The sequence below is a fragment of the Myotis brandtii genome, unplaced genomic scaffold (genome assembly GCF_000412655.1).
Source record: "Myotis brandtii unplaced genomic scaffold, ASM41265v1 scaffold84, whole genome shotgun sequence".
NCBI classification, from domain to species: domain Eukaryota; kingdom Metazoa; phylum Chordata; class Mammalia; order Chiroptera; family Vespertilionidae; genus Myotis; species Myotis brandtii.
In genome coordinates this window covers 9,868,183-9,890,813 of record NW_005371410.1, presented here as the reverse complement: position 1 = coordinate 9,890,813, position 22,631 = coordinate 9,868,183, and the positions used below count along the sequence as shown (strand labels likewise).

Here is a 22,631-nt window from a genome sequence, read left to right as displayed (position 1 = left end):
CCCCATGCTCCCCTTGCAGCTGGGAATCAAAGCTGCAGCCTAGGTACATGCCCTTGACCAGGAATCGAACCCATGACCCTTCAGCCCAAGGGTTGACACTCTTACCACTGAGCCAAATCGGCCAGGGCAAGGGTACAAACTTTCAATTGTAAGATAAGGTCTGAAGATGTAATGTAAAATATGATAACAATAGTTGATAACACTGTATATAATTGAAATTTGCTAAGAGTGGAACTTAAATGTTCACATACATACTACCAAGGAAAAAATGTGAGGTAATAGCCCTAGCTGGTTTGGCTGTCAGCCCCTGGCCTGAAGGGTGGAGGGTTAATTCTGATCAAGGGCACAAGTACCTTGGTTGCAGGCTCGATCCTCAGCCCTGGTCAGGGCCCGTGTGGGAGGCAACCAATCAATGTGTCTCTCTCACATTTATGTTTCTCTCTTTCTCTGTCTCTCCCCCTCCCTTTTACCCCCTCTAAAAAATCAATGGGAAAAATATCCTCAGATGAAGATTAAAAAAAAAAGTGAAGTACAAAAGGGGATTCAAATATAGAGTTAAGAAAATAGAAATTTAAAGATGGAAGGTGGCTAGAAAGGGAAGATATTTACAGACCGTCTATGATTGCAAATGAAATTTCCATTACTCTGGGTAGTCCAAAGTAATAACTTGTCTAAGATCCTAAATTTTATCCTTTTACTCTTTCAGCATTTTCTCTTATAGAATAATTCAAGAAAACAAAGATTGTATTATTTGAGCATATTCCTAATTGTTTTCACAGTAATCGAACTAAAGAAGATTTATTTCCTTTCCCCACTAACTTCATTACAATAATATTTTATTATAAACCTAGGTATTTAATTCTGACAAATATTTAAGAAAGATTTCAATATTATAACTGAAAATGTATAGAAACTAAACTACAAATTTAAAGTACAAATCCATTATTACATGACACTATATGATTTTGATTATACTTTGGATGGATGTCAATCTATATATATAAAAGCCTAAGGGACCATCTGACCAGTAGCTATGATGCACACCGACCACCAGGGGCAGACACTCAATGCAGAGGCATAGAAACATGGAACAGATTGATGAATTGAGTGGTAAGGGGGAGAGGGGAGGGCAGGAAGAGATTAACCAAAGATCTTATATGCATACTAGAGGCCCCGTGCACCAGTGGGGTCCCTCAGCCTGGCCTGAGGGATCTGGCCCAAACTAGCAGTCCGACATCCCCTGAAGGGTCCTGGATTGCGAGAGGGTGCAGGCCAGGCCAAGGGACCCCACCGGTGCATGAATCTGTGCACCAGGCCTTTAGTATTCTAATAAACATATGTGATTTCATTGCTACTTTTAAAAATTTTACTAAGTAAATATTATATTTGCCCCTGACACTTGTTATAAAATTTGTGTTCTTTAAAGTGATTTTTTTAAAAGTAAAGTTTTAAAGTTTCTTTTAAAATTTTATGTCCAAAAAAGGAGAAACATGTAATACTCTTTGTAATAAAAAATAAATAAATTTAAAAAAATAAATAAAAAAAAAGATAAAAAAAAAAAATTTTATGTCCAACATTGCTCATATGATACTTTGAAATTTATTCAGTTGCCCAAAAGCCTGTAGTCTCCTTTGTCAAAAGGTCTTCTAAGAATTAGCAAGTTTTAAGAATTTAGAATTTTGGCTTACTCAAAATCTTAAAAAAAAATTTTTGTAAAAAAAGTTTACGTCTAAGTTTCACATTTTTTTCAGCCTTTGAGAAAGATGGCTTGTAACAAAGACAATTTTGAAGATAAAAAGAGGAAACTATTTAGTATATACTAAGGATATCAGATGAAAATATTTTAGGAATTTGGGGAAAAGTGAAAAATACACTTTAGATAAGCTAGAGAAAGTATGTTAAAAAATTTGTGGAAAAATACTTCAACACCTAAAAATCTCACATTTAACAAGGGTCTCAAGGTAGGAGAATAAAGTTTGCTGTATTCCCTTATAAAACTGTGGTGCTTTGTATTTACAAGTCTTTGCTATAATTACATGGACTCTGAGGGGATTTCTATGATCTAGTATACTCATAAGGAAATCCAATAGAATAGTGGAGTGCTTTGGTAGAACAGGCTGATACTCAGAGCCTCAGTTTCAATTTCTAATCTACACTGTACCATTCACACGTTATTTCAATATGCAAACAGAACTGGAAAGTTCCTACTTCTTTAGAATCACTGGCTATCACATCACAGTCTATCTATCAACTCTCTGGACTTGGATACCAGCATAACTGCTAAGCACTCTAGGCATGGACCTAGAGAGCAATAAACTCTCAATTACAAGGCTTGGGTTTCTCATTTGATGCATGCCTAATGTGAGTTAGGGTCAAACTGACATATGTTAGGATCATGGAAAACAAGCCCTTTCACCCCAAGAATATGATCTTCTTTATGTGAGAGAAACTAACCTCAGGTGAAACTGCCTGAAAGGTCCTCATGTCCACTCCTATGAAAAATAAAGGTTGTCCCCCAAAAAATGTACGCACACTTTAACAGCTGATAACTCACTTAATTTTCACTCCTTTTCAGGTTTAAGTGATTTGAAATAATGGGTGAAGCCAGACTAAGCTTTGAACAAAGAAAATTTATCCTAAAGTCCCACTAGACTTTTTTTTTATGGAGATACATAAAACATAAAAGTTTCCAGCGGTACACTGGCAACAGTTGATGGATTGAAGGCACACAAATACCAAATGAAATGATTCTTGATGTCTGAAATTCCATTGCTTCATGTTATTAGCAGTGCCTAGACCAGAACGTTGATCAGTTTGAAAACGGGCATTGACAAAAAAAAATTATTCTGACAACAAATTATTCTATAAATTCTTGTAAATTTTGAAATTGAACTGTATGTTAATAAACACTGACTTTATAATCTTCAAAGTGTATGTACATTTTTTTGGAGACCCTGTAATTGCATATTTAAAGGAAAGATTTACTGAAAATTATGTAAATCAAGAAAATTACTAACTTCAGGAAAAAGAGTACTTTTTTAAAAAGAAGAATGTAATGATATATTACCTGGCTCTGCAGGAAACATAACAGGGTGGGGGCAAAAATAGGTTTATAGCTGTGAGTACATGAGTTTATTATTGTATTATTATTTATTAATCACTGTATTATTTTTCATATAAACAATTGTAAACCTACTTTTGCCCCATCCTGTATAGTTATACTAATGTAAATACTGATTACTGATTTAACTGAACTTAAAATACATTAGAAAAACAAGGCAAGAAATAGAGATGGGCATTAAAAAGCTAAAACCTCATCTATCATTATCAGGAAGTTAATAGATAATGTCTAAAAGGGAGAAATCAAAAAATACTAGGGTAAGCATATTATCACCATAGTATATGGGGCTAAGTGAAAGAAGAAACTGCTTTAAAAAAAGGAAGTAGGACTGCTGTTCTTCACTATGAAACTTTTGGTATTAAATAATCCTTTTAATCATGTAAAACATTTTTATTTAATGATTGATTTTAGAGAGAGAAAGGCAGAGGGAGAGAGAGAGAAAAAGAGAGAAAGAAACATCCATTTGTTGTTCCCTTTATTTATGCATTCATTGGTTGATTCTTCTATGTGCCCTGACTGGAGATGGAATCAGATGATGCTCTAATCAAATGAGCTACCTGGCCAGGGCTAAAACGTATTTTAAAAGAGGGACACAACACCCACAAAAAATTATGTTTTGTGAAGCCTGGTCACTTTATTTACTTCTAGGGAAAAAATAAGTAATTGTATCTGTTACTTAGCTGAAGCACATTTTATATATACGCAGGATTCAATGCTAGAAATTCAGTTGTAAGATGTGTGAGACTGCACATAAACATAAGAAAATAAAACTGGAAAGCAGGGGTTAGAGAGCAACCAAAGGACTTGTATGAATGCATATTAGCATAACCAATGAACACAGACACTGGGGCAGTGGGGGCTTGCCCTCATGGGTGGGAGTGGCTTGGGGGGTCAATGAAAAAAGAGACATATGTAAAATTTTAGACAATAAAAATAAATAAATACATAAAAATGGAGATTAAGAAGTACAAAAAAATATATCAAGAAAAAAACAACAACAAAAAACTGGAAAGCATTATGCTAAGTGAAATAAGCCAGTCAGAGAAAGATAAATATCACATGATCTCACTCATTTGTGGAATATAATGAACAACATAAACTGATGAACAAAAACAGATCCAGAGACAGAGAAGCATCGATCAGACCGTCAAACCTCAGAGGGAAGGGAGGGGAGGGTGGGGGTAAGGAGGAGAGATCAACCAAAGGACTTGTATGCATGCATATAAGCCTAACCAATGGACACAGACATGAGTAGGGGGGTGGGGAGGCAATGGGGGGATAAGGACACATATGTAATACCTTAACCAATAAAGAAAAAAAAAGAAAAGAAAACAATATAAATAATTTATTCTGTCAAAAGTAAAGAACGAAAGCACTCCATTCCTTCGTGTAATTTCAGGTTTACTTCTTTATACAATAACAGTCACAGTGCATATAGTAATTAAACAAACAGTACGTAGTACAATATGACTCCAAAATTCTCTAAAAGGATATTGTAGTCTACTAAGTATTCTAAACATTCTCTTTTCTTTATGTTCAATATTAAAATACTAAATAACATTAACTCAGAATAGTCATAATTAATAAAGTTTTTATTATTCCCTTTGAAAACATACCTTAAAAAAGAATAATTTATATTTGGAATGGTCTTTCTCTAAAATAAAAGATGAGCAACTGAATGATACATGTGATATATGAGCAAGTACCTTTTTGATTACACATAGCTCTTTCCAAACTAACAATCTCAAATCAACCATTTTCTTTTGTAAGATAAAAATTAAAAAATGCTGGAGAGGCAAATAGCCTAGCAATATAGCTCAAATCTGTCCAGCCAGAAGTTAAATGCAACATGGCAGCAAAAGAGAGCCTCAAGCAATTTCACATTTATAAATGACCTACTTGTGACAAGACACATTAATTTCAATAAACAGGCAATGGTATTATCCACCACGGTATATAGTGATTTTTAAATTAGGGTAATAGATGAAGGAAATGTTAGCAATTCTACAACACTAATATTCTAAGATTTGGTCCTTCTAGATCCAAGGATTATGTCTTTACTTATTCATTGACTAATATCTATGAGAAACAGAAATCTGATAGTTTTAATGGCTTTATGCTCTTCAAACCAGACTGTAAACCTGTTATGTATCCTCTTGGACCATCTGTTTAGTGTTGGTGCTTAACAACTACATGTGCTCATGTTTTTGATCATGCCACTCTAACTTAAAACTAGTTGTATACAGAGGGTTTTTTAATTTTTGAGATATCTTGTATGGTAGCACATAATTAAGTAACATTTGCATGAAACATTTGAAATAACTATACCAGAATGATTGCTTTATGAAAAATAATTAACTGGGTAAATATCACCTCCATTTAGCGTTATCTTAGTAAGGTATCTAATCTTAGCCTTGAGAATAATCAGGGAGAAGAATTGTTATTTTTTTAAAAGTATCTCTTTACCTTAATTTCTCCCATTTTTCACAAATTGAATCACTGTGCATGATGACCACTATAAAACCTAATATTAATATTTTATATATCTACAGAATATTTTCACATATATTACTAACTAAATCTTTATAATGACTAAACAATCATTCTTGCATGTGACATGTAATTACCACATAGAGATCATTACACAGCCTCCCTCTTATACTTTCTCATAATTTATGATACATTGTTACCTCTTCAAGGGTTGAAGAAATATCTACAACATCTTCTAGTTAGCCCAAGACTGGGTTAGCAGTATGGAGTGATATTCACTGATTTAACAACAGAACTAATGTTTTGATATAAAAGTTGCAAATGGACACAAAAAGAATAAAAATCTAATACTATACTTACACTTAACCTTGATTTTATCTGAATATCTGAACTGCATAAAATGACTGAAGAGCTACCCTTTACATTTTAGAACAGGCCAACATGAGCCCTTAAAATATCAGGCTAGCAATTTTCTAACTTTCCGGTCTAAGGATCCCTTTTCACTCTTAAAATTTACTGAGGACTCCAAAGAGCTTTTCTTTATGTGAGTTATATCTCTATATATTTACTACATTAAAAATTAATAATTGAAAATATTGTATTCAACCATCTAAAAATAACAAACTCATTGTATGTTAACATTAAGAGCATTTTTTCCAAAAAACAAACAATTTTAGCGGGAAGTGACATTCTTTTACAACTGAGTAAATCTCTTTAATGTCTGGCTTAATAGAAGACATCTGGATTCTTAAATCTGCTTCTGCTTTCAACGTGCAATGATACACTATTCTGTTCAAAGTACATAAAGAAAACTTACAAAAGAAAGGAAGGGTATTTTAATAGCCTTTTCAGATAATTACTGATATTCTTCTTTGATGCTACCAAATTCAGGAAAGTGGTACTTTCTTACAGGTTGGTTGTAATTTGGAGTCTGAAATTGTATCAATGACCTTTTCTTCCACTGGTCTCTCAGGCACGTTGAATAAATCTTTTGCATATCCATGATTGCTTATTATGCATTGGTCATTTTTAAAATATTGGTTCATTGCCCTGACCGGTTTGGCTCAGTGGATAGAGCATCGGCCTGCGGACTGAGGGGTCCCGGGTTCGATTCCGGTCAAGGGCATGTACCTTGGTTGCAGGCACATCCCCAGTGGGGGGTGTGCAGGAGGCAGCTGATCACTGTTTCTCTCTCATCGATGTTTCTGGCTCTCTATCCCTTTCCCTTTCTCTCTGTGAAAAATCAATAAAATATATTTAAAAAAAATAAAATAAAATAAAATAAAATATTGGTTCATTGAGTTATATAGAGATCTTCCAAATTTTGCACATTTTATTATTCAATACCAAAAAAAACCCACACCACGTTAATATCTTATCAGAAAGGTCTTTAATATTGAGAACTACTAAGCTCATGCTTTCTATAATTCAAATTTTATCACTGATAACACATACTATCAGTTGTTTTCCTTGAAGTGACAGGCTCACTTTGTTCATTTTTTTTAAACCTTCACCCAAGGACATGCTTATTGATTTTGGGGGGGGGGGGGGGGAGAAAGAAACATTGATGTGAGAGAAACACTGATCGGTTGCCTTCCCATTATGTGCCCTGACTGGGGATCTAACCCGCAACCTAAGTATGTGCCCTGACCAGGAACTGAACCCACAACCTTTTGGTGTATGGAACGGTGCTCCAATCGCCTGAGCCACACCAGCCAGGGCTCACTTTGTTCATTTTTGAGAAAATGTCTGCCCAATGCTCAAATCTGAATAACTATAGTTTTTTAGTTCTTTCAAGTAAAAATAGTGTTCCACAAAATAGACTTGTTCAGCTTGCAACTCAAAAAATCACAAGTATTTTTTTCTCGAGATAATCATCACACTTCATTCTGCAACAGAAATGTTTAAAGCATACTTCCCATTTTGTCCTACAGAATGTTACAGATATGTACTCAATGATCAAGACTCAATAAAATAACTTATTGCTTCATCGAGGACATTTTTAAGTGCAACTGGATTTCTTTTTAACTACAAGTACATTGTGTGAAGAATACAATGCCTACCCATACAATTCGATTCCACTCCTTGATTGATACTAAGGTGTCAGCAGTTTTATCCACATTTGCTTTGCACCATCAATGCTTTTGCAACACAGACCAAAAAAGGAAATGACATCTTAATATTATTATGAAAATAATTCTGACCTGACAAACAAGCACACCTCCAGCAACCTGTGACCTCACTTTGAGAACACTATATTTGGCAAATCAATTCCTGTTCTTGTTATGGAGACCTGAGTACTTAATATTATGCTAATTAGTGCCTTCATAATGTAACAGAACCTTCATTCATATGGTGCTCAACCACATGGCCAGTAATTAAAACAAAGATTGTTTATAGCACCAATAGGCATCACTAATCTGTGATGTTAACTTTCACCCCTTGTCCTTAATCCTTACAACAGGGTCACAGAGATTTGTTTTAATCAGTATTCTAAGGCAGTATTTGCTCCAGACCCAGTCAGTCCTAGAGACTCAAGAAATCTCAAACTGAGCAGATATATAAATGAGGTAGTGACAGACTTATGCTTTCACTCCCATAATATCAATTCAATAGAGTTACAGATTCTTAACCTGAAGTCCATAAAGCCTCCTAAGGTAATTTACATAGTTCACTTGATTAATTATCAGTGACAAGTATCACTGTCATTTTTGAGAAGCAATAAAGCCATCCAAAATGAAGAAAAGCTTTAAAAAAATATTTTCCAAAGTATAATCTGTTCTAATTAATAATGTATACAGTCATAAAAACGTACCCAGAAAGTTTTAAAATTTGATAAGAAAATCCTTTTATCATCATCAGTTTCTCTACATTAAAAAAAAAAAGTTCCATACACCAAAAAAGGTTTGGGTTCGATTCCTGATCAGGGCGTTTGAGGGAGGCAACTAATCAATGTTTCTCTCTTCTCTTTTCTCTCTCTCTCCCTCTCTCCTTCTCTCCCCCCTCCCCTCTCTTCCTCTCTCCCTCCCTCAAAAGAAAACATAAAATTCATACAAATTAACGAAAGAAAGGTAAAAAAACAAACAAGCTAATAACTAGAGATTTGTTCTCAAATACATGCTTGGGATCAATCACTATTTACTATGATTCATCTTAGTTATATACACTCAATACTTAATACAAATACTTAAGTTTAAAACAATAAAATTAGATACTACAAGATTCTGAATCATCATATGCATATTCTATTTGCAAAAGTGAAAATAGTTCATTTGCAAAGATTTTAAACAAGGAGTTGGAAAAAATTAAGTTAGCGGTCAATTATGAGAAAACTTAACACTTTTCTTTGAACATTCAAATTAACTGAGATTTTACTATGATTTACCTTTTTAAACCAGTTTTAACAAAACAAAACAAAACAAAAATGGGTTGAAGTATTGCCTCTATTGGTCATCCTCCACAACTTTGGACTAGGACTCAATACCTAAAACTAAACCATCTTCATTGGTCCTTTACCACCCAGGCAAAGGAAACAGTCAGGCTCTGTGTTGTTATTGTCAATAATGATGTGAAGTTCAATTTTTTTTCTAGCCATCACTAGGAAAGTATTCACACTAAAAAACTTTCTAAAAAACTACTGAGATATTCCCTGAGTTTGATTTTAATACAAGGATTATGCTAAAATAAAAAGTTACAGTTAACATTACTATTAAACTATTTTATTAGCTATTTATTTTCCAGTTTCTATTTTAATTCAAAATACTAATTTCTATCTCTAGTGGTAATCAAGAGATTATAGCTACATAAAGAATAAGAAAGTAAATTCCTTCTCTACTTTATTTTTCACTCTATTCCATTTTATCAACCCATTAGCATCGTTTAACCTTAGCCCTAAATCACCACTCAGAATTGCAACCTCCAAAAATATCAAATTCTAAAAATCCCCTGACCTCAAACTATTCCACCCCTTCTCACCCCTTCATCCTTACTGTTTTCCTTCATCTTTACTACAACCTCTGCTGACTCCAACTTTCCTCCTCACTTTAATGCTCACACTGTTCATTTCAACTATGTACCTGAGAATATCCCACCTCATATCTACATATCAATCCCCAATTCTGAAAAAACTCTACAAGATATCTTTGTCAGTTTCTGAGCAGCTAAGCATTACTGAATAAGTTATTCAAACCATGCTAATTGGCTCCACTACAAATGTGTGGTTTCCAAGTCTCAAGTCATCAACCCGGCATGACAATACTTGTATTCATCTATAACTGACTCCTTTTGTGATTCTTCCCAGCAGCTTTGTGTAATTTTTCCACTTTCCTTAAACCTCCAACCTTTTAATGTTGCTGTTTCCTAGGAACTGTCATTGGCCCTCTTCTACATTTTCCCCCTAACATCCATGTTCTTAGTTTCTGTTACAAACTAAAAAGCTAATTCCCATATCTCTATCTCTATGCTAGTTTCTCCCTGAGTACCAGACCTGTTTCCACTGCCCACAAAAGGTATTTCCCACTGTTCACCAAACAATCCAAAATAAACTCAGAACTTATTTTCTACACTTCCCCTCCCCTCAACTTTTCAGTCACCTGTAATATCTTACAAAAGGCAATGCCCATCTACTCTCCACCCAAGTAAAAAACTTGGTAATAACCCTAGACTCATCCCTCTCATTCTCCAAGTCAAACTGGTGACCACGTCCCATCACTGCAGTGTTATCTCTCTTCCATATCACTAATACATCAATTCTGTTATTTCTGTTCTGACCCTCATCAGCACCAACCTCAATCCTTCTAAAATGCAAACACCTTATTTCAGTTCTACCTATGATTTACATAACCTATATTACTCTTTTCCAAGCTAGAGTAAGGCAGTGATGCCTTTTAAGGAAAGAACATTATCAAAAATCTGTGAGGAACTGTCCGTGGGCCCAGTCTGAGAAAGCAGCCTAAGAAACTAGTCTTAGTGTATGAAAAACACTTTCAAATATAAGTTATTGCTGCAAAAGAATTTTGTTATTACCTCTTGAAAAATAACTTACTGAAATGAAAACACAAAAACTAACATTCCTAAAGTACTCATGGACCCCCATGAATATCTGTGGGCCCAGTTTAAGAAACACTAGTTGTGATGGTTACTTTTATGTATAACTTGGCTGGACCATGGTGAATGTTCTATGAATGTGTTTTCTTAATAAGATTATCATTTAAATAAATGGATTTTGGGTAAAGTAGATTATCCTCCATAATGTGAATGACCTCACCCAATCATTTGAAGGCCTTAATGGTACAGACCTGCTAACAAACTGCCTTTAGCTCAATATAATTCTTCCGAGTCTCCAGCCTGCTTGCCTACCCCATGAGATTTTGGACTAGCCAAGCCTTCATGAGCCAATTTCTTAACATCACACTACCTCCTCCTCGACCTCCCTTCTCTCTCCCCCTCTCCCTTCTTGTGTGTATATTTTCACACACACACAACACATCTTGTTGGTTGTGTTTCTCCAGCTAGAATGTGAACTAATTAATACATGTTTCCACACACAAAAAAAAATCTAATCTTTTAAACATGGTATCTACCTACATGGTATCTTCCACTCCCCACCTCTTCAAACGCATTTCCCAAGTGCAAAAAGTATACAGTCTCTGCTTTGGCCATACCAAATACCCTACAGTTCCCTGATTCAACCATTTTTATTTACATCTTCATGCTACTTTCTTAGCTTACAATGTCCTTCCCCCTACTCTCACTGTTTAGGACTTTTATTCACCTGATTGCTCCTACTCAACTTTCATGTCCCAGTACAAATGTTCCCTCCTCAAAGAAGCTTTCCCTCCATGTAAACAATCACTTCTCTTTATGCCAACATGGATCAAGTCCATAATTGCGTCACATAGCACATATATCACACTGCCATTTGTTTACATGCTCAACCCCCTTACTAGTGGGTAAAGACTATACCTTATTCAGCATCATATCCCCAGTACCTAGCAGATAGTTTGTCATAAATTAAGCCCGCAGAAACGATTTACTGAATAGATATTTGAATGAACCATCCCTTCATTCCTCTCACTGAATACTGTATTTAGATCCTGGCAAAAAGATCTGTGCCCTGAGTCCCACTCTGGCCCTCTTCAGACCATGCCCCTCACCACTGGGCAAGGAGTCCAGGAAACAAGAGGATGTACCCATACATGCCCCTTCTAGATGACACTGCAATTATCAGGGACCCTGGAAGTTCTTGCCCAAATATCTCTAACCTAATTTCAGGACCTGCACAGGCCTCTTTCCCAGGTCTGTTCTAAGAATGGACTGGGCTACAGACGTGTACACCCTTGGGCTGAGAAACAGTTGTTTGGAGGAGGGAGTACAAGAGCTTGGACTGCAGTCATGCATGCAGGATGCCCACAGGCACGCACATAAAACCTCTCTGTGGTGCCAGACAGAACCAGGGACAATAGGAGGATGTCAAACTGTGAGCTTTTAAATTCTAAATTCCACAAATTACAAATCTGAATCTTTCATTTTAAGTCATTATGAAGGTATATGTATCAAGATAAAAGACCAGAACATATTTGACAATTTGTTAGCCTGGTTTAGAACCTTTAAATATTTAGGCCTTTTGTGGCAAATACTTGCCCTGGGTCTCACCAATGTGCTTAAGAGTGGTACCAATCTGTTTCATAAATCTTAAAAGAAGGTCAACTGGTGTTCTTCTGAAAGAGTATAGTTAAGAACTGGTCTTCCTTTCCATCTATCCTGTGAGGACCGCTTTCCCATAATTAATACATATTACAAAGAAAAATTTCAGTTAAAAGTTTAAAAATACTCCCATATGTAGCAACTAGTTCAACTGTTCTTCTCTCTAGGTTCTCATCATTTTCTATAGTTTAACCGGGTATATGTCATACTAAGAAGCAGACATTCACTATAGATTGCTCTTGAAGACATCAATCTAATACAAGCCTATGGACAAAAATCTCAATATGTTGGACTTCATCAGGAAAGTTACTAGAAACCAAACTGAAGGAACTAACTATTCTAATACCAGACAAAACCATGGACTATGACTTATTCTTACCTCACCTCAAGCAAGACATAACATAGGTGGAGAAGATATCCAATAAAGGTAATTAAGACAAGCAAGGGGACAGAGAAAAAAAAGAGAGAGAGAGAAATAGAAGACAAACTAAAAAGTAAATCCTACAATACTAGAGAGTGTTTTCAAATTTTCAAAAATGAGTAAAATTACAAAATGTCTTCATTCATTCCTTTGACATTTACTAGAAACTTACGACATACACTAGAGGCCCGATGCACAAAATTCATGCAAGAGTAGGCCTTCCGTCCCCTGGCTGCCGGGACCAGCTTCCTTCTAGCAACTGGGGCCCAGGCTTCCCTCCAGCCGCTGGCAGGCACCCGGGACCCGGGCTTCCCTCGCAGCCCCGGCTTCATCTGGAAGGTCGTCAGTAGGATGTCTGATCTAATTAGCATATTACGCTTTTATTATTATAGATAATCTATGGTAGGTGGTGGTGATATGCAACATAAAATCTCTAGCCTCTAAATGCTGTCTAGTAGTCATAGCACTTTAACAATTTAGTGAAGGTAGATATGGGATCATAGAGGAAAGAACAATTAACTCTCCCAAGGGACTTCACAGGGTGTTAAAGAACAAGTAGAGCCCGAGCCGGTTGCTCAGTGGTGAGAGCATAGGCCTGTGGGCTGAAGGGTGAGGGTTCAATTCCAATTAAGGGCATAAACCTTGATTGCAGGCTCGATCCCCAGCCCAGGTCGGGGCACGTGTGGGAGGCAACCAATCGATGTGTCTCTCTCACATCAATGTTTCTTTCTCTGTCTCTCCCCCTCCCTTCCACTCGCTAAAAATCAATGGAAAAAGTATCGTTGGGTGAGGATTAACAACAACAAAAAAGAATAGAAATAATTTGCAAGCCAAAAAATACTGGGGGGGTGCCAGGAGCCGGTCCATCCTTGCTACTTGACACAGTCGCTGCAGGGAAGAAACATCTGCACAGCATATGTTTCAAGGGACTTGGCGTATATGGCATACTGTTCTTAATATGTTTGCTCACCTTCTTGGCGCTATGTGTTTTAACCAAGGTCACCTCTCTGAGAAAGGTTGTTTCCCCAGGTAGGAATTTTCCCCTGAAGTTAGGGAGGGAATAAAACCCCTTAACTAAGTGCCAGGCAGGTAGTTAATCACTTTAACTACGAACAATCACACTTAAACTACATAATCTCTACTCCCTGGAATGGAGATAAGAAACGCCCTAACCTTTGGAATAGAGATTGATAGGATTGGAATCAACTGGTATAAATACAGATGTAACAAGACAAGAAGACACAGAACCTAGAAACAGAACGTAGCGAGAGAACCTGGCTGAAGAACCTAGAGACAGAACCTAGAGACAGAACCTAGTGAGAGAACATGGCAAAAGATCCTGGACAGAACCTGGCTACAGATCTTGGCTGGAGAACCTGGATAGAACATGGCAAGAGAACCTGACTAGAACCTGGTGACTGAACCTGGCTGGAGAACCTAGCAAGAGAACATGGACACAGAGCCTGGCTGGAGATCCTAACCAGAACTTCGCTGGAGATCCTGACCAGAACTTGGCTAGAGATCCTGGCTAGGCTGCTGATCAACTGAACGCTGTCTTCGGGTCCTTCCTTCTTCGCCGACTCCGTCCACACCTTTGGGGACCCCTGGACCCGCTGGGGTTGGACCCCAACAGGGGGGTCCTGGCCAAGTGGCTCAATTGGTTGGAGCATTGTCTGGAGCACCAAAAGGTTGTCGGTTCGATTCTTGGTCAGGGCACATACAAGGAGGCAATAACTGATGTTTTTTTCTCTCATCAATGTTTCTCTCTTTCTCGCCCTCCCTCTCTCTTTTTCTCCCTCCCTCTTCCTTTCTTTCTAATATCAATAAACATATCCTTGGGTGAGCATTAAAAAAAAAAAAGGAGAGGTCAAGGGCAATCTAGAAAAAATTATTATTATAATAGAAATAAAACAATAAAGATATCAACAGCTAACATTTTTTGAACACTTGCTATATGCTAAGCACTATGCACAAATTATCCTATTGATTTCTCATAACCCTGATTCTTTTTATCCTGTTTATAAAGGAGGAAATTGAATAGTTAAGTAACTTGATAAAGTTACATACAGCTATATAGAGGTGACGACAACAGAGATCATACAAAATTACACTGTGAATGATCATGACTTGTTTGAAGAAATATAAATAGGTAGGTATGGTAGAGCACAGGATGATACTAATGACAGTAACCAGCCCTGGGGGTACCATGGTCAACAAAACAGAAAATAGATACTATCCCTCCCTTAGTACTGATTATGTCTACTCCAGGAAGGAAACATTATCCCCCATCTTAAAGATGTAGAAACTAAGATTTGAAGATAATAAGTAAATTGTTTAAGATCACACACTAATAAGTAGCAGTGAGAAATGAACTCAAGTCTCTCTGACTCAAAGCCCAAATTCATTCCACTTTACCACATACCCTCTCTATTATTCATTCATACAACAGAAGTGTATCGAGAACCTACTGTATATTAAGCACTATGCTAGGAACAGAGAGATGAAAGATATGCCCCTACCTTCCAGAAATTCACAAGTAGTCAACAGAGTCAAACATACCAAGAACTGCAATACAATGAGATAAATACTGTTACCAAAGTATATATAGCAGTGGTTCTCAACCTTCTGGCCCTTTAAATACAGTTCCTCATGTTGTGACCCAACCATAAAATTATTTTCGTTGCTACTTCGTAACTGTAATGTTGCTACTGTTATGAATCGTAATGTAAATATCTGGTATGCAGGATGGTCTTAGGCGACCCCTGTGAAAGGGTCGTTCGACCGCCAAAGGGGTCGCGACCCACAGGTTGAGAACCGCTGATATATAGGGTTTGACAGAAGCACAAGTTGGAGTACTACTAAGCTTAGGATGAGCCAGGGAACAGCAGAGAAGCAGAGACGGTAAGTAAGCAGCAGTCAGTTAGGAAAGTAACAGTGAGGAGGTACGAGAGTGTTCTGGGGACCGGAAGAATATCGAAAGGCACAGAGACCTATGAGAACACAGCTATAAATCTGCTTAATCGCAGGCTATGCACTGAGGAGTGGTACTATGCAAAGATAAAACTAGAGAAGTAGGCATCAGCCAGATCTCAAAGGAATCTGGAAGCTTATATAATGCTTACTCTAAAAGCAGAAGCTATTGAATCATCTTAAAGATAAGAGTGTTTTAGAAAGTTCATATGATCACAGATGAGAAGACAAGTTGAAGGGAGTACGCCCAAAGGTAAGAAGACCAGTTAAGAGGCTTCAGCATTAATCCAAGAGTCAGGGACACATCCGAGAAATATTTGGGAGGTAAGTCACAAAACTTGGTAATGAGATATCAACTCTGACTACATCATGAGTGTGTTTTTAAAGAAGCAACAAACAAAAACCAGAAGGTCCAATGAGAAAATCTCAGAGTGACCATATCAAAATTCTGAGTCAATGCCATACTTGATAAGACAACCTATATATATTTTAGAAGTCATTTTAGTGTTATTATAGTCATAGAGATAGAACAATCTACTTTTTTTTTTCTTAAATCCTCACTCGAGAATATTTTTCCATTGATTTTTAGAGAAAGGGAAAGAGAGAGGGAAAAACAGAGAGAAATATCGATGTGAGAGAAACATATTGATTGGTTGCCTCCTGCACACACCCTGACCAGGGCCCTGGCTGGGAAGAAGCCTGTAACCAAGGTAGATGCCCTTGACCGGAATCGAACCCAGGATCCTCTATCCACTGAGCCAAACCGGCCAGGGCAAAATATACTTTTTAAACATAAGCATTGATAGACCATAGAACATTTCTCAGTCAACTTCCTCTAAATGGTTACTTATAGCTACACTTTATGAAACTGCTTCTCAGGAAAAACAGAAGTTGGAGGACCATGTGTCAGGGATTTAATTAAAAATGGTTTTCACAGCCCTAGCTGGATGGCTCAGTTGGTTGGAGTGTTGTCCCAGGCACCAAAAGGTTGCAGGTTCCATTCCCAGTCAGGGCACATACCTAGGTTGCAGGTTCAATCCCCAGTCAGGGTGCAGATAGGATTGATGTTTCTCTTTCACATAGCTCTTTCTCTCTCTCACCCTTCTCTCTCTCTAACATCAATAAAAAAAACATTAAAAAAGTTGTTTTCGTTGATCTCTTAACCCCTCACCAAAGGACTTGTATGGGGGCGAGGGGTGGCCAGGGAGAGGTCAATGGGGGAAAAAGGAGACTCATGTAATACTTTAAGCAATAAAGAATTTAAATTTTTTTAAAAAGTTGTTTTCACAGATGACTTTTAAAGTCCCTTCAAACTCGTGATCTAAAAGAAGAAAAGCTATAACCAGTATGTGGGAAGCCACCTATTGTCTTCACTAGCAGAGAGGTGTGGACAAGGAACCTGGAAGGCTGGTGGCCCTTGAAGCCCTGGCAAAGGTCAGGGCTATGCACCCACTGTTAGTCCAGACAATGGTAGCTGAAGCAACTTCCCCATTTATTATTATGTAAATCCTTGCTGATGGGCTAGTCTGCCTGTTACTGAAATTGCCTGCCTCAGGGCTATGGGTGTATCCCAAACCAATAAAAGATTGGCGAGGCCTGAGCACCAGTGGAAGTCCTTCCCCTTGAGTTGGACTTGCCTGCCTGGCCCCCCAATATTTCCAAATTATCTCTTGTTTTGTATCTTTCATTTGTGTGCGGCCCCTCTTCCAGATCCTGAACCCTGAACCACGAGGGACGTGGGGGGGAAAACAAAAATATACAAATTTACACACCAGTATATCATATTTATTAAGTATTTTAATAGCTATCTAATGGGATTGAATCATAGAGTAATTCCAAATATTGTTTTGATACTAATAACAATTTTCTCAGTCCTTAAAACACTAACATATCCATATATCCAACTGCTTAGGTAATGTAAATAGCATACTTTGTGAACATTAAGATTATGAAATTAACTACTGTCACAAATTCCTTAAAAATTCATAGCAAGTAATATTCAAAATTGGTTACAGAACTGAATGACATCTCAAACAGAAAAACGATTATTTCTACTTCACTGTCACCGAGCCCTATGTATATAACTAACACTGAGAAAAATTTTTTTCATTCCGTTTAAGTAGGAAAATGCCCTGCAGCATGCAGAAGAGCTGGCCCATCATTCCAGATCTCTAAATAGCTTCCTCTTCCCATTAGTTAAAGAGGACTGACACCATGTCACAAGCTCTTACAGAGATTCTTTGATTCAAGGAGCTACTCAATGAAATCCCGATTCATCTCTGAATATAGTGAATCCCAAGTCAGTGAAAAGACTCCAAAATTATAAGGCAGTCAGTAAACTGGCATGAAAAAATCAACTGTTTACTTTCAGATTCTAGGTCCAAAATGGCAAATCTAGTCACTAAATTAATCAATATCCTTACTCTTAATTAACACTTTACATGAAAATAAAAGTCTACCATAAGGCTCCTGTAACAAAACTCTATGCCACATGTGAAAGCAGAAATACAAGAGTGGCAGGGCAAAAATGTAATTATCTATAATAATAAAAGCGTAATATACTTCCGGATGACCTTCCAGACGAAGCCGGAGCTTTGAGGGAAGCCCGGGTCCCGGGTGCCTCCTAGCGGCCGGAGCAAAGCCCGGGTGCCGGCCGGTGGCTGGAAGGAAGCCGGAGTCCCGGGTGCTTGCCAGCAGCCAGAGGGAAGCTGGTGCTGGCGCCGGGGAAGGAAGGCCTACTCTTGCACGAATTTCGTGCATCGGGCCTCTAGTAAGTATATAAACAGATTTCCACTTCTGGCCAAGATGGAATAACTGGAACCAAATTTACCTTCCTGCCTGAAACAACTGCAGGGAAAAAGAAAAAGACAAAATACAGAAAGCATTTTTTCAAGACAATGAACATTAGGCCACAAAAGACAGTACATTTCCGATAGATGGGAAACACACAAGATGACTAACAATTGCCCTAGCTTACTTCACTGCCTTGAAAGAACTTCTAGGCCACAGAACAGGGAGGGGGAACCCAAGCAGAGCACAGTGGTCTCCCTGAGTTGAGGAGACATAATTTAGTCTGGAGATAACAAGGTGACGATCATATACAAGGCAGAGTAGTTAAGAGAGAGCTGCACAAATCTGCAGAGGGACCTCTCAAGTTTTCAGCTGAGTACTTATCAGTACGTATTTGAGTGAACTACCCACGGACAGTGAAAGAACCAGCAACAAGGATTAGAAGGAACACCACCTAGAGCTCACACAAGTCCAGGAATACTTCTTGTTCCCACAAGCTAGAGGACTATGCAGGGTTTTGCCTCAATAGTACAACAGTGGTACTGCCTAACACAACTTAAAAGCAAGATCTGAAAAGATCAAACTGTTTCCAAGTTAACTGCATCCCAGAACAAAGCTCAAGAATATTTAATGGAATACAAAAATATCCAGCACCTAACAAGGTAAAATTCCAAATGCCTGGCATCCAATCAAAATTTACCAGGCATGCAAGAGCAAGAAAACACAATCCATAGTAAGAAAAAATCTATCAAAACCAACCCAGAAATGAAACAGATTGAATTGTAGACCTGCACATTCAGCCAGTTATACCTGAATTCTACTAGTATATGTTCAAGAAGCTGGAAAAAGACAGTGTATGAAAGCTATAGATATGGAAGATATTTTTTAAAAGACTGTATTTCTAGAGATAAAACCATGTCTGAAATAAAAAATATGCTGGATGGGATTAACAGCACATTACACATTACAGAAAAAAGATTAATGAACTTGGAGACATAGCAAGATTATCCAACTGAAACAGAGAAGACTGGAAAAGGCGTGAATAGAACATCAGTGAGCATCAAGCAGCCTTGATATACATGTAATTGGATTTCCAAAAGGGAAAAAAGGGACAAAAATAAAGTGTGTGTGTGTGTGTGTGTGTGTGTGTGTGTGTGTGTATAAATAATGGTAAAAATTTTTTCAAATTTGATAAAAACTACAAACCCACACAGATCCAAGAAGCTCAATGAACTATAAGCACAAGAAACAAAGAAAAATAAAGATTCATTTACAAAGGACTCTTACAAATTCTATTAACCAAATGTCATGTAGAAATTACTTAGACAAAGGCTAACTTTTAGTTTAACTTACTGAGTACAGTTTGTGTTGATCTTATTTTAGCAAATTATTTTTAAAAAGATAAAGCATACTTTTTTTCCTTAATTTTCTTTTCTTTTAATTAATATAGGTCATTCAGAACAGAATTAGGACACTGTAAAAACTTTTAAAGAAACTGAGAGGTGGAACTGAAAACAGAAGCAGATTTGAGGTTCTCCCTCAAAAACAACTTGGCAACCACTATTTTGGAACACCATTACTTTCAAAATATACATATATATTTTTAACTGTACTCAAAGTGGAAACAAGCTAACGTGTTTTTAGCATCTTTGCTAACTAGTTAGGACTCCAAAATAAACTAAATATTTTTTTGGAAAAAGAATCATTTAAATAAAAACTATTAAAGTGGAAAACTTAAGTAATGTATTTTCCTATTTTTGTAAACACGCCTATTTTTTTAAGAGGTCAGCATACAAATTCAAATTTTTCTGTCTAAAAACAAGCCAAAAAGAAACAGGAGAACAAGTTCTAAGTATCTACTGTAATGGCTACCCTTCCTGTCATGTGTGTTCTCTAAAATAGAAGTCAATTTAATTAGTCTACCATTTTGCTTAGGAAATAGTGGGATATTTCAAAGACAAAAAATAGTTCCATAGGAGAGCCGCCAAAAGTATATTTACTAAACCTGAAAATAAGTAATGTCCACATGCTTTTTACCTTTCCTAAGAAAAATAAAATATATATATACACACATTTAGATAACATACATATTTCTTTGGGTGACTATACAAATAAAACACTTTTGGAAAACATATACTACTATGATATTTCCTGTAGGATCAACACGTACATTAAAAACAGCACACAAACTCTTTGAACACACAGACTGAGAAGTTACCACTGGAACAATTATTTATGGATGTGATTTGTACCCTCTTTTAAATAGAAAAATCTAAAAAAAAAAATTTCCAATAAAATACAGAATTGATACCTTAGGTTATTAGACTATTAATCGTAGACTTATTCTCTAGTAACATTTATTAATAATGCATGAGATTCTCACATAAAAGATTAGAATATTTTTAAATTAAAAGTTCCAAACTACTCTTGTAATCAGATTCTATTAAGAGAAATAAGGCTAAATATTCATTATTTTGAGCACAGTTGTAAAATTCAGTTTCATAACCTCCACTAATGTACACACAATACATGTATGCCACAATGATAAAACTGAAGTTTTTATTTCACAGATCCAGCTACCAACATGATTTCAATATTCAATTCCCATCTCAAAAACTTTGCTACTTAATACAAACACAATATCATAAACATAAAAGACAAAGAAAGATATGCCTACCACATCATTACCTAGCTGTCATCAAGATTTCAGTTACCTGAATTTCAAAAGTAGCTCTATCACCTTAAAGTGATCCCCCAAATATTAATCTAATAATTCACACAATAAATCATCTACTCAGATTTAGTAGCATTTAAATTATTTGCTATTTATTAAATTATTGGTGAGCAACAGTTCCTCACCAATCAGAACTATTGTTTGAAATTCTCTCTTCTGAAATCTGTTACTACTTCACTAGTTTTAAATTCTGAGACATTTATTTTTAAACACAAAGGTTAATAAGAAACACTTCTGCATCAATTGCACATAACTTCACAGTAAAGGCCCCCCCCCCCCCCTCCCATAGGAAACTATTATTCTTTCTCTTATTTTACCAAATTACCAGAGGGGCACAATGTGGTTTGAATTTCAGCACTGAAGACAATCAAGTGACAATACATGGTTTACGGAATGAAAAATTAAAGTTTCATCATTTTAATCTCTGGGTTGTGATAAATAGGCTGGGCATGTAAGATCATCACCTCTTTCAAGGTCCAATTGTTAAGATGCCTGATTTTTTTTTTCCTCGCCAAAGAATCAAATTAGGAGCTTAAAACATAACATCTCTAAAGTTCACAGCATGTAATTTTTCAAAGAAAAACAAGTTACCGAGAAAAGAAAAAAAAAAAAAAAGAAGAACACTTACATGTGGAGCATGACCTGGTTCAAGAACACCCCATCTACCAAAGCCACATATTCATCCAGGTTGGTCCCATTTCCTGCAGCCAGAGGTCCAAACGTTTTCACCTACAACAGAAGGATCATCACGACACGAATGCCCACCTCCATCTCTGCGGCCACAGAGAATGCAGCAAAATGTACAATGAAGAACACCCACTTACCCAAGTGACCAGAGGGCTGGTCATGAACTGCTCCAGAAGGGGAGTAAAAATTTCGTTCTCCATTTTACAGCTCATGTATTTGAGAAGAAAAAAAAAAAAAAAAAGGAACCACCACAGAAATACGCCTAGGGGAATCGGTCACTAAACGCTGAAGTAGAAATCAATGAAAGTCTATGCTGGCACGGGAAGAAAATCCCATCGTGGAGGGGAGAGAAACGCTCTCCCACCTCAAAAAACACCCCAGCGGGAAACGAGCCGAAATCCCGAGCAGCGGCTTCGACAGCAGCAGCCACGAGCCGCAGGCTGCGCTGCAAATGTCTGTACCGGGCGAGGAGGGGCAGGGAAACGGCATCGGGAGGAGGAGGAGGAAGGGAAAGGGGGCTGGAGCAGCCAGACAAAAAGCCCGTCCAGGCTGCCCGGCTCCCGCAGGAGCCCGATCCGCGAAGCTGCCTCCAATGAATTAACCGCAACGCGGGCTAAACGGACCACCACGTCGGATGTCACGGGGAGGGTGCCGGGCGGGCTCGCCCTCCGCGCGCCGCTCCACACCTTCCACCCACCAGCGCGCACGGAGCT

The 22,631-nt window shown here is 37.3% G+C and overlaps 2 protein-coding genes across 6 annotated transcripts in view; one reads left to right on the top strand and one right to left on the bottom strand.

Annotated features, from left to right (window-relative positions):
- The window catches only part of CCDC88A (coiled-coil domain containing 88A), a 106,530-nt gene extending 83,905 nt beyond the window's left edge, over positions 1–22,625 (bottom strand). For all 5 annotated transcript variants that reach the window (XM_005884598.2, XM_005884601.2, XM_005884600.2 and 2 more), the window contains exons 1-2: positions 22,056–22,625; positions 21,860–21,960 (exon numbers count right to left, since the gene is read on the bottom strand). In XM_005884598.2, coding sequence (XP_005884660.1) covers positions 21,860–21,960; positions 22,056–22,130 — 176 coding nt within the window. In that variant the 5' untranslated portion in view covers positions 22,131–22,625. The remainder of the gene's footprint in view (positions 1–21,859; positions 21,961–22,055) is intronic.
- LOC102257289 (U4/U6.U5 tri-snRNP-associated protein 1-like) overlaps positions 22,219–22,631 on the top strand; it is a 59,863-nt gene continuing 59,450 nt past the window's right edge. The window contains 1 exon segment of the mRNA XM_014532006.1: positions 22,219–22,566. Within this exon segment, the coding sequence (XP_014387492.1) occupies positions 22,219–22,566 (348 nt within the window).